The sequence below is a fragment of the Callospermophilus lateralis genome, chromosome 15 (genome assembly GCF_048772815.1).
Source record: "Callospermophilus lateralis isolate mCalLat2 chromosome 15, mCalLat2.hap1, whole genome shotgun sequence".
In the NCBI taxonomy this organism is placed as follows: domain Eukaryota; kingdom Metazoa; phylum Chordata; class Mammalia; order Rodentia; family Sciuridae; genus Callospermophilus; species Callospermophilus lateralis.
In genome coordinates, this window is record NC_135319.1 from 81514352 (window position 1) to 81527947 (window position 13596).

At 35.3% G+C, this 13596-nt stretch overlaps 1 protein-coding gene across 2 annotated transcripts in view; it reads right to left on the reverse strand.

Moving 5' to 3' along the window:
* Pdzd8 (PDZ domain containing 8) overlaps window positions 1-13596 on the reverse strand; it is a 77995-nt gene that overhangs the window by 41905 nt on the left and 22494 nt on the right. For both annotated transcript variants that reach the window (XM_076834455.1, XM_076834456.1), the window contains exon 2: window positions 9146-9268. In XM_076834455.1, the coding sequence (XP_076690570.1) occupies window positions 9146-9268 (123 nt within the window). The remainder of the gene's footprint in view (window positions 1-9145; window positions 9269-13596) is intronic.

Below are 13596 nucleotides of genomic sequence, written 5' to 3' on the forward strand. Positions count from 1 at the left end.
CTTACTGGCCAAATTAATGCCAATGATAACACGATTCTATACAAGAATCCTTAGCATTCCTTTTCCTCCCCTGCCTATACCATCCACAGTCACTCTAAGCCCTGTCCCAGTTACCCCTCATGTCCCTACCTTCCTGTTCTTACTAATGTGTATCCTCACTCTTACTACTGCATCCCTAAGTTTGTCTCTGGGGATTCAATCATTCCTTTTAAAACCCACCCTATAACAGTCTTCTGAAATAGGTATTTCTTGATACCAACAATGACTTTTCTCTGATTAAAGGATCACAGTCTTCTTTTGCTAGCAAATTTGGCCCTCATTTTTATGCTTCTACACTTCATTCAGACAGATCCCTGAAAATATTTACAATTCTCACTTTTATCAAACTGGCTCTTTTTCAATTATATAATATTTATCATCCATCTGTCTGTCTCTTATTCATAGGGTTCTCAATAGCAGCCTCAACTAGAAAACATATTTTCCTTGCACTAATTTCTATATCTACTTGAGCCTCAATTCAATCAGACAGCCTTGAATAGATGATTGGCTTATGCATTTGTTTTTGTCAGTTAGCTTAACTGCACTTTCATTTCCAGAGGGCAGGCAATGAAAATGAACTTCACACTTTCTTGTATTCACCACAGTACATAGACAAAATTTTTCACTACTGACAGTAACAGAATGATTGGCGGTAGAAGTGGTGGTGATAATAGTAGTAGTAACAATTAATATTTACTATAGGAGCAGTTCTAAGAGCTTTAAATGTATTATTACACTAAATTTTCACAATTACTGTCCATGAGATAGATTATATTATTACCCCTGATTTACAGCTTGTAAAACTGGTCACAGAGAGGTTGGGTAACCTGCCAAATATCACACAGCTAATGAAAACTACATAAATTGAGATGAACAAGTTGAAGACATTTTGACAGCAAAAAAAAAAAAAAAAAAAAAAGACAGTTATCTTATGGACAGTTATGGCATAATGGTACAAAGATAGGGAAAATTCAAAGACATAATCGTTTTATGAATTCTTATTTCTGACCACAGTTCATTTTTTAATAGTTCATCTTTGTGGAAGGTATTAAATATGAGCAGATAGCATGCCAACATAACATTAAAAAAAAATTGGAGTTCCGCATTTTAAAACAGCACTGGTTTTATGTCAGCTGGCTCCCTAATTTTCTTAAATTCTTACAATTCAGGCACCAGAGGAATTAAAACAGCTATATTTTGCCATATGAAATAGAGTAGAAGTATACAAGGAAACAAAACTATTTTCTAACATCATGACTTTAGGGAGAAAAAAAAGAAAATCTATGCAAATGCAGGACAGATGAATTCCAAAATTGGAATCTTCTGTAAAGTTTAGTCAAAAGCAACTTAATTATAGGGAAGATTCTTTAATTACACCCTACAGAAACAAACAAAAAAAAATGAAGAGAAAACACCACTTGGCTTTACTTTTTTAAACTGTCATGGGGAACTTAAATAGCTAATAAACACAAGTATAGTCTCAAGACTTCTATATTCTATAGATAGAATCATTTCTAAATTCACACAGAATTATAGATATAAGAGTCCTCTAACAATAATAATCATCAACAAATCCAAGAAATTCCTTCCAGTTTTATTAACTTTGAGTGAAAGTTATACAAATTTAAATGTCTCATGTTTAAGCTAATTTCTTCTCTCTCCTTCCATGAAGGAAAAAACTTTCAGCCTTCATCTGAATGATACTTGATTCTTTTTCTTTTCTTCTTCTTCTTCTTTTTTTTTTTTTTTTTTTTTTTTGGCAGTACTAGAGATTCAACCCAGGGCCTTGCTCATGCTAGGCAAGTGCTCTATCTCTGAACTACATGCCCAGCTCTTGGTATTTCATTCTTAATTTACATTTCTAAATCATAAGACTTTGAAAAGGTAACTTATTTTAAAAATACTAACCTGCCCTTAAAAAGGCAAAAAAATTCTAAAATTTATATTCTTCTAATATAATATCAAGTTTTTAGGACAAAGTATTTTTTCTTCTGTAAGTTGAAAAGAAAAAGAAAAAAAATATGGAATAAGATAACAGAGTAAGGTATTTTGGAGTCAAACACAGATCCCAATTCCAGCTGCACGTTCTTAAGCAAGTAACTGATGTATCTTGGTTCATCTATAAAATGGATGTAATAATACTAATCTTATAAAAATGCTCTAAACTAAAAACAATGAATGCAAAGTGCTTACTACAGGGACAACATATTGTAGTTAACTCAGAATTATGTGCAGTCATCATGTCCTCAAATATTTAGTTCTTCCTTTCTAAAAATTAAATGTCAAAAATTAAAATAAATGCAGAAATTATAAATAATAACCATATATTAACTACTCAAGGGGGAAAAAACAAAGATTATTACTTAGTCTCATTTGCTTCCGATAGAGGTTTTTTATTAAATATATTTTTTAGTTGTAGGTGGACACAATACCTTTATTTATTTATTCATTTTTATGTGTTGCTAAGGGTCAAACCCAATGCCTCACATGTGCCAGGCAATCACTCTACCACTGAGCCACGACTCCAGCCCCACATAGAGGTTTTTAAAAAACATAATACCTGGACCAAAAATAATCACATAAATTCAAACTCAATGCTAAAATAAATGAAGACTTCACAAACAAATGCAAACTAGAAATATTTTGTGGTTATAACACAGAAACCATAACCATTCTTGTAAATTAATTTCAAAATTCTGTAATATTAATATGCCAACCTACAGAAGAACAAAACATATCACTTTAAAATATGAACATAGTGCTATTTAAAGGATTAATTCTGTTTCTCCCTTCTAACAAATTTTCATCTTCAAACTGTTTCTCCTATTACATATAACAAGAAAAGTGATATCATTAACAAAGAATTAAATCACAATCAAACACTTCCCCTTTGGTTCTTGATGGATGTCAGGGGCCAAATCACCATGATAAGAGCCATTAAGTGAGTATCTCCTATGTGCAAGGATTAATGATAATTACAATCTAGTAAGATCAATATTAGCATTCTGTATTACAGATAAAGAAACATTCAGTGAGTCCAAATGCATACCCCAGGCTAATATTTAGTAATTAAAACAAGAGATGATGAGGGTATAATTGTAAGATTCTAAAGCTTAGTGGCATGGTTTGAGTCTCCTTAAATGCCCTCAACAGAAGCACAAAAGGCAACCAAGAAAACTACAACAAAATCAAGTGACCAGTAGACAGAATGCTATTACCTCAGCAGTGAAGTGGTCAAACCTTCCATAAACTGCAATTATAGAACTGGATAAAAAGAATGTTTAAAACACACTTAAAGACAATGAAAACTTACTCATAGCAGACTTTTGAGATTAATATTTAATCTAAAAAACTTGCATCTGGAAGAAGTACAAATTGCTAGCTTGTGGTTTTTCAAGTCTAAGGACACTATTTGACCTGAGCCCAGTTCACCTAGTTCAGAGCAAAGGCTGCAGGAAAATGGTGGTTAGTTTGGGCAGCAGAAGTTTGAAGCTTTATGGGCATCAAGTTATTAGAAGACAGAATGCAAAGCCAGCAGAGCTAACAGTAGTTGACCACATGTCCTCAATCTGGGTAGGATCAGGAGAATTGCAAATAAATCCTCAACTCCTTGTAGTAAATATTCTTTGTGTGTTTTAAATTATTTTGTTGTTGTTGTTGTAGATGGACAATATGCCTTTATTTTTATGTGGTGCTGAGGATCGAACACAGCACCTCACACATGCTAGGCAAGCGCTCTGTGACTGAGATACAACCTCAGCCCTGTAGTAAATGTTTTTTGTATCTGAATAAAAAAAAGTCTGAAACTATTTGAGATACATTTTACAGAACTGAACAAATGAATAAAAGTACTGATGCTGTTGGGAGAAGCAAACACAAAATACAAAATGGGAGAGGACCAAGGCAAGAAAAAACCCCATGAAGATGAAATGGAGCTAGACACATCAGGTGAACTCAACAGACTTCTAATGTTACATGTATGTATGTGTAAAACATAAATGCATTTCCTAAATCTGCCTGAAGAAGAGGTCAATAAATATATGAAAGAACAGTGAACACACCCAGATCCTGGTTTCTTTCTTTCTATTTATTTATTTATTTTAGTTGTAGATGGACACAATGCCTTTACTTTATTTTTATGTGCTGAGGATAGAACCCAGTGCCTCACCTATGCTAGGCAAGCGCTCTACCACTCCAGCTCCCCCAGATCCTGGTTTCGAAGACTTGCTTTAGTCAACTTTCATGACACTTTGACCAATATACCTGTCAACAACAACTTAAAAGAAGGGAAAGTTTATTAGACGCTCATAGTTTCAGAGGTTTCAGTCCAAAGTGGTCATTCCATTGCTCTAGGCCCAAGATAAGGCACCATAATATGGGGACAGGGCCCAGTGAAGGAATGCTGCTCAGATCACGGAGAGGTCATGAAGCAGGAAGAGAGGGGAGAAGGGGCCACAGAGAAGATGCAGCTTCCAGGGCACACCTGAGTGACCCATCTTCTCCAGCCATGCCCCACAAGTCTACAGTTACCACCCAGTTAGTCCATTCAAGCTAGGATAGACTGAGAAGGTTGCAGCCTTCACAATCCAATCATTTCACCTCTGAACATTCCTGCATTAACACAGGTGCTTTGGAGGACATCTCATATCCATACCATAACCACCATTTCTATTAAAAGAAACTAAGGTTCTTTGGAAACACAGTTGATATTAGGATTATGGCAGAGGGAAGATAAGATAAACATATAACTGCTTGTTACAGCAGAAAGTAATGAAGTTCTCAAAAATAAAGTTGGGGTCATGTCATAAGCATGCAGGGGCCAGCTTGAGTGGGGCTCCTACTAGCCAAATCTGGGACAATTTAGGCACTAAAATAATTAAAATGATCCTTCTCCCATTTCGTATTTTGTATTTGCTTCTCCCAACAGCATCAGTACTTTTATTCATTTGTTCAGACAATAAGGGATTATAAACATTGAGAAAAACTGAAATTCGTGAGTCCATGATGACAACATATTAATGAGAATAAGGCAACAAAGAATGCCAACTGCTTTATTTTATGATATTTAACATTAAAAAGTTTTTTAAAGATGTATTTTTGGAACCCACGTTAAAAGCTGCTAAGAAAACAGAGGCTTTAGAACAGCGTAAGTGTGACTCTGTGAAGAACTGACCTTAATTAGTATCTCCTTCTATTTAAAATCAGTTCAGACACTCCGAAATATACTGCTTTGGAGTAGGGGATTCTTACACAACAAAGATTTCAGCCTTTGCTTTCATTGACTATAATCTTAATTTGTTTTAAAAAATGTTATTGGGTTAGTAAAATCAGATCCTCAAATACATCCACTACATTATTCAATGTCTTACATAAAGCTTTATGGACACATTCCTCTTAGAATGTGAAGTCAGAATTTTTTTCTCCTAAAGGACATGCATACTTTAACAGAAAATTGAATTAAGTGCTTGTGAGGTAATACAGGTTACTTAGCTTGAGTTAGCCATTTTACAATGTGTATATATCTATATCTGTATCTAATATATTTCAAAACAATATGTTGTACAAAATAAACACAATTTTTCAATTAAAAAATAAGTTAATTTTTTAAAAATGATAATAAGAGCTAAATAATTCATCAATTTCCTTTGTTGCCAAGGCTGTCAGAAAATTTATCTCTTTTCTATATGGTTGTTTTGATCTAATTTATCTTGTATTTAATCTCACAAGGGTATATGTTTTCTTTGAAAAACACCTCAAGTTCTTCAAGATAGAAGAGGGACTGCAGGTTAAAATTAAAAACTAATTATCTTAATAATGTGATACAACACTAATGTAAAATAATAGAGCCTCTTAATAGAAGTACTACAAATATAGCAATTGAATTCATTTGTGGTTAAAAAAAGCTTTAGTCAACTCAAACATACAACCATTTAGAATGATTGCTTTTTAATAAGTAAGACAAAAGCAAAATGTTGGAAGCAATATTTACAAACAAAATTATCTTTCCACATCCAAGCTACTGCTTGGGAATCTCAAAACTATATTTCAGATAATTAGAACTGAACTTCCTTTTACAGTATGAGACCCTTTAAATTAATAAAATTCAAATTCTAATTCTCACAACAAAATATGCAAAAGAAGACAGTTTTGTTTAATGACCTTTTTCTTGATAAATACTATAATGATGATCTTGAGAAATAATAACAGAAGCTACTTCAACTGCAGGCTTACCACAAGGTAGGCACTGTGGTGCATCTGCCTATCTCTGATCAAAATTACCATCTCTAAGAGTTTCAAAAAGCACTGTGTTCTATTAACATTTCTAATTTGTTTCCACATTGGCAAAATTTACTCTCAAAACCTTACAACAGGGAAGTTCAGTAAAAGTCTTCAAAGACTTTTCTGTAAGTCTGAAGTTACTTCAAAATAAAGTTAAAAAGTCTCACTCAGAACCATTTTATTTTTATTTCAAATTGATACTTTAAAAACAAAGTCCTCACATGGAACTGTGGCTACCTGTGGGTGAGGAGTATGATATTCCACCTTATGGATCAGGAGAAACAATTACTGAAGTTATATTCTTTGTACTTGATTCAAGTTCTAAAAAGCTTAACAAATAAAAATATGAAGTTAAAATTAATAGTAAATAATCCATATGATATAACAATTCAGATAGGTTTAAATAGGTCTTATTCAAACAGCAGAAATGTGAATATGCATGCCCAAATGCTAAAAACAAAGGAAATGCCAAGGCATGACCGCATGCTAATTCAAAACAACTTTATGGACAAATCGTCTACAGAAATACCTTAATTTTAACTGGTTTGTGTTGTTTTAAAATTTTGACCATTCTATTTATTTCCAATTTTTTTTTGTATCACTAAGTAGTTATGGTTAAAACACACACACTCCTCAAGGTGTTAAATATTTAACTTGTTTCCAAAATGTGAAATAAGCATTGCTTTTGGTTCTTCCTCCAAAAAAGGGGCACTATTATTTGTTCTGATATTTTCTCTAGTGTCATTCTCTGCTTCAGAGATGACTATAAACCACAGAGGGTGAATTTACACTCCAAATAAGACAAAAACTGAAATAATGCTTAGTAATATCTCCTCTTTAGTTGGAATCTACCAGAGAGTTCTATTTTACAGTAAAATGTGTGCTATCACCTTGACTCCATCCGTCATCATCAACCTAGATCCCTCTCTCTTTACCATCAACCTTGATCCCTATAAGAACTGTTTTTAAAATATTTTTTTAGACATTGATGAACCTTTAATTTTATTCATTTATTTATATGTGGTGCTGAGGATAGCACCCAATGCCTCACACATGCTAGGCAAGTGCTCTACCACTGAGCCACAACCCCAGCCCCTTGTAAGAATTTTTACTGGTTTCTCATGTACCCTTTCAGATTTATTATGCAGTTCTTTATTAAAATAAAGAGGGTTGCAGCTACTCCACAAATTGTTGTGCTTTCCTTTGTACCATTTATCTCAATTCAACGAGACCTAAATAATGTCTGTCTACCCTTTCTCAAGCTCATGCAGACTCCGATTCCTGTGGCAAGGCTTCGAGTAGTTCCACAGGAAAAGCAAAAAGATCAGTGAGCAAAGAAACACCAAAACTAGCAGTCACACAGACACGAGCTAACACACATTAATCAATCCTTCACCTCACCAGCAATACTAAGGCAAAAAAAGAACTAGTCTTTTCTAAATACCGAGCATGGTACCTAATACATCTATTTTATTATAGTTCCTTTTACAAAATATAGAGGATATTTAGTCTTTTGAGGGAGGGGGGCAGGGACAGTAAAAGAATTCTTTGTCAATCACACTTTGTGACAGAATGATGCATAATTGCAATGTCACCTCAGGACTTAAATGGAACCTTGGTACTCAAGTGCTTATTTTTATTATGGTTTGGAAATAAAAACTATAAGTACCAAGTAAATGAGACAAGCAAGAGTCAGAAAAATGTAGCAGAGTACATTTCACTTGGAACTATCAGAAGAGACATTAAGGCTAAACTAGGCAAGGTTGGTTTTAGGGAGCAGAGAATGGGGTAAGACAAGGAAAGAGCGAAGAGTCAACTTAAGGGGTTTTATACTTTAAAATATCTAAGCAGGGAATGGCAAACTACAGCTAGTGGTCCAAATCCAATCCACTGCTTATTTTATTTGGTTTAAAGGTTCATCAACATTTAAAAAAATTTTTAATTCTTTTTTTTAATGTTTTAAATGGTTAAAAAAATAAAAAGACATTTCATGACACATGAAAATTAAGATATTCATATATGAAGTTTTACAGCTACATAGCCAAGTCATACATTTGCATGATGTCTGTCATCTACATGGCAGAGCTGGGAACTGCAATAGAGACCTCAACTCACAAAGCCTAAAATATTTACTATTGGCATTTCAGAGAAAAAAATTGTCAATCTCTTCCCTTAGGACAGCCTATTTATCTCAAATATTATAAGTGAGGGGCTGGGAAAAGGATGGTGAGAAAGAATAGAATAAGAGACTCATAGGTGGAAGTAAGGATTTTAGTCAACATCCTAGAAGTAGTGGGGAAGTCATTAAATAAAGAGTTTTAAGGAAAATGACAACTAGATTTGTATTTTGAAAGATCATTCTGACTGTTATACTGGGAGCTAGAGTGTTAAAAGATAAATAAGAAAACTAGTGTAGTAAATAGTTCAAGCAAGATAAGAACTTAATTTGTGGGAGCAAAATTATTTCTGAACCCAGAAGGGTTCAAAGTCTGGCTATGCAACTTGCCAGGTTATTTCAATTCTCACATTCATTATGTTACAACAGTTTTAGGTAGAGAAAGCTAAAAATATTCCAAAGTATGTACATCTAAAAAGTTTGGGAATTATTACAGAATTAAGTGCTCCCTTAGAATACTTTCCAAAATGTTTTATTCTTGTTATATGCTAGAAAAGACTTTTACTAAATTTACAATTAAAGAATTTACAAGTAAACAATACAACATAAATTAACAAAAACAAAAAAGGGAATATATACAAATTCTGATTAGGTACATTTTTCAGAGCCCTTTTTCCCCATAGTGTAGTAGTAATAAAACAAAGAACGTACCTGCTACATTCTAACAACGTAACTTTAAGACGTCCTTCAGCAAGTGCCCACTGGTGTATATGGATATACTCTTCATCTTCTTCAGATTCTTGCAAGGTCTGATATGGAAAAAACGGCTTGAACCTGACAAAAGTAAAAATAAGTCTAAATTTCTAAATAACCCATCACTCTTAAAGTTCAAAGCACAATAACAAAACATACACATACTTCAGAAAACAATACAAAACACCTAATACTGCATGTGCTCTACAAAACCAAAGCTTATTGTATCTGCCCATAAATGGCAACAACTGGTGGTGGCACTTTTTTTTTTTTTTTGGGGGGGGGAGTACTAGGGATTGAACCCAGAGATACTTTTATCACTGAGCTACATCCCCTGCCCTTTTCATTTATTTTGAGACAGGTCTACCTAAGTTGCTGAGGCTGGCCTTGAATTTTCAATCCTCTGGTCTCAGCCTCCCCAGTCACTAGAATTACAGGTGTGTGCCACCATGCCCATAAAATGGTGCCTTCTTTATAGCACCCAGGAATTCTCACTTTTTGGTCTACTCTCAATAAAAAGGCAGGACTCATCACTAGAGAGGAAACTCCAGAAGGAGCCAATAGGTTTAGGTGGGGCAGGAGATTCTTTGGATCAGATGGGAAAAGTGTTCCTATAGCACAAGTTCAAAATTCAGAATGTACTGTTTTATGGAAATAATGAGATAGAAATTAGTACATGATAATGATAATTTCAGTAAAAATTAATAGCAGCAAGGTATTCACCAGAGTAACAAGGTAACAAGTAACCTGTCTAGTAGCTGTTTCACATACATTATTTTATTTAATGCTCACAAACTAAGTGGTGATATTGCTTGCTCTTTTCTGCAGATGAAGAGTGAGTCTTCATATGAGTGAAGCATTTGTTCAATTATACACAGTGGGTGGCAAAACCAGAATTCAAGCTAGTCTCACTCCACCAAAACCCAAACTATCTCACAATTTTGTCACCCATGAATTATTTGGGCTATGTGTTCATTGTTAACCCTTATTTTTAATGGAGATACTTATGCTGAATTATATAAACTGTAGGCTTTAAAAAAAAACTTTTTAATTTGAAATAGAACTCATACTCCCCCATTATAGCAAAGGATAAAGAAAATGAGAGAAAACTGGGCTTGAGGCCCTGCAGTTTTCAATTCACCCTAAACACTATCACTAACCATGGCATTTGCTTGTTCAGAAAGTTTTCATGGCTTCCCACTGATCACAAAAGAACAGCAAGAAAAGAGCTAGGGGTGGTGGTGCACACTAGTAAGCCTGTAGACCCAGCTATTCAGGAAGCTGAGGCAGGAATCACAAGAGTTCACAACCATCCTGGGCAACATAACACTATCCTGTTTCAAAAGAGAGAGTCCTAAGTCACTAGTTCCACATTCAAGATCCACCACAATTTTTCTAATCATATATTTACTTGAAATAAATCTTTCATTCTAGGAAGTTACCTTCTATAGTTCAAAAACATTACATATTCCTGCTTTCAGGTCTTCTGTGCCCACTGAAGGTTTTCCTTAGTACTCAAGGATCGTCCAGCTCCTAAGCTCTTTCTATACTTGGTTTCAGATTCTAGACCACAGCAGTCCCATCCACTGGTTTCAATTCTGTTTATCTTGCAGTCATTTAAATGGCCTAGTCTCACAATTCTCTGCACAAGTCACATACCTGACAAGGCTCCTCATACACTTAAGACTTGAGTATGTGCTGAGTTAATTATAAAAATCCAACACTGAAAATGAAATAAAACACTTGGAAAGTATTAGTAGCCCACTATAGTTTATACCAGAAAAATACAGAAGAGGGGAAGTATCACCATCTATCTGAGGTGGCGACCTACGGCGGGTTCACAAAATCTGACTATTTCAATAACTTAAGGAAACGGCCAAGAAACCATGCAAACACACAGAAGTACCTTTTCAAAATCCAGGGATGGCTCTGTAACCTTAGGGGTCTGTGGAGAGAGAGAGAGCCACTGGAATTCTTTTTTCTTATATAGGGAACACACAAGGGGGGGTTCCATGGAACATTCTATCCCCAAAAGGGCAAAGGGGTAGGATTACCAAGGAACAGGTGAGTGTAACTCAACCCCACCGGGTGACACCCACTACTGGAGCCACACCTTCCTAATCCAAGCAGAAGTAAAGCCCAATGTATTGTGGGGTACAATAACTGCTCAGCACCCCTTTACTCAGGACTTACAGGTGTGCACAAAGCTTCTGTCCAGAGCAGCTCCCAAATGGGAAGGGTACTGTTTTATGACTTCCTGGTAAACAGGACTAAAGAAAAAAATAACTTTTTAAGAAAACAGAATTAGACACACAGACAATGCTTAGTGCTTTCTCCTTCATCTGAACTAGTATAGCAAACAGAAGCCCCTTCGTTTCTCCCAGCTACTACACTAATTTGCATATGAAGTCATTTGATTCAGACAGATTGGCACCAAAGTTTTAGAGGGAAAAATATAGGAACCAAATTAATTATATTACCACAATGCTGTAATCGAGTGCTTTTAACACAAACCTTATAGCTCCTAAAGAGCATATAACTTTGTTACTCTGTAAAAAAATTACAAATATCACTACATACACTAGCAATTTCAAATGTAGTAATCCAAGCTAATTAGCTAAAATAAAAACTGCTTTTAGAAAACTTTAATTGTCAAGTATAAAGTTAAAATTCAATAAAAAGTTTCTCACAGGGGTGTGAATTGAATGTTATATGGAATAAAGTCTAATTTGGTTAAGTAATACCTAGAGGGTTTAACTAAGAGTGTTTATGCACAAAAATATATTAAAATCAGAAAAACAAAATAAAAATAGAAACATTTTCCTTTTAAAATGAATATACTAAGCTGGGATGCAGCTCAGAGCACTTGCCTAGTATGTGTGAGGACCAAGCTTTAATGCCCAATCCAGCCAAGAAAAACAACAGAATCCACACACGAATGTTTTATAAAAACACTTGGTTTTCAAAACATTTAAGTCCAAGCCTTTTAAAATATCTCAAAACCATAAGGAGTCCAAATAATTATGCAGACTTCCTGTTTCCCTTCCTTTTATCTTCCTGTCCTACCGAATAATCTTTCCTTAGTTTATCTCCTGTTAGTCAAAAATGTCCATTTTCTCGCTCAAGTTCCCAGGAAACGAGACTTCTTTACCAAGCTACCTGAACTCCTCCTACAGAAACTCAGGAAATTAACCTAGGAAAATTTATTTTCAGGGTAACAGCATGAGGAACTGTGCTGATGGGCTCCCCAGTGAAACTGGTGAAAACTATTTTAAAACAAAATACTTAACAGCCTTTGTAAGTGGTCCTAAGGGCAACAGCAAATGAGGAAATTCTATTCAAGAAAACGTGAAACATTTGTTAAGAAAGCCAAGTCTGTGGTATTTGAACCAAGACTACTCCCCTACCCTGCAAACTCAGGGAGGCAGAGACTAAACTCCAGCTCTCAGTCGGAGGGCTTTCTTGAAGAATAAGACACCAGTATCTCTCATTTGCCTCCAGCTACCTGTTCCTAGACAAGTGTGATCAAAGGGTGGGGCATCCCATAATGAGACCCTGATCATCTTTGTCCTGGCTCTTGAAGTAATTGTTCCACAGTGGGAAAGGCAAGCCAAAAAGCTTGGCTGCCCTTCCCATTCCAGTGATCACCAATTAGAGTGGGGGTGTTACCCAAAGGGAAGCTTGCCATTGTTTCCGCCCCTAGCTCTAGGGCCTTGGCTCAGATAGTTTGCAGGGGGAGAAGGAGAGACAGAAACAGGTCAGATCATAAAACAGGTATCTCCAATCTCTTCCTAATAAAATGACTTTGTTTACCATACACTAAGAATTTCAAACCCATGTGGACTATCAAGTACAATGGCGACTGCAGCAAAAGGCAATGGGAGAGACTTATGGATTTCAGGAAGAGACAGCACACACTGCAGGCTGCAGAGTTTGCAGAACAGACCAGAATATGAAACAGCTGGCAGAAGCTTTCCTGGAGTGAGAACAAATATCAAACACTGACCTCAGAAACTTCCTGAAGGAGCCAAAATTTGACTGGATTAACAAAGGAAGTATTATGATAATGTCACAATCAGTAGAGTATCAATAAAAAGGAATTACTTTAAGAAAAACAAAATAGATATTCTGGAATTGAAAAGTATAACTGAACCCGGCATGGAGGTGCATGCCTTAATCCCAGAGGCTCAAGAGGCGGAGTCAGAAGGACCTCAAGTTCAAAGCCAGCCTCAGCAACTTAGTGAGGCCCTAAGTAACTCAGTGAGACTTTGTCTCTAAATAAAATATAAAAAAGTGGCTCAGTGGTTAAGTGTCCCTGAGTTCAATCCCTGGTACCAAAAAAAAAAACAGTATAACTGAAGATTAAAAATTCACCTGAAGGATTTCCAACAGTAGATTTGAAGTGTCAA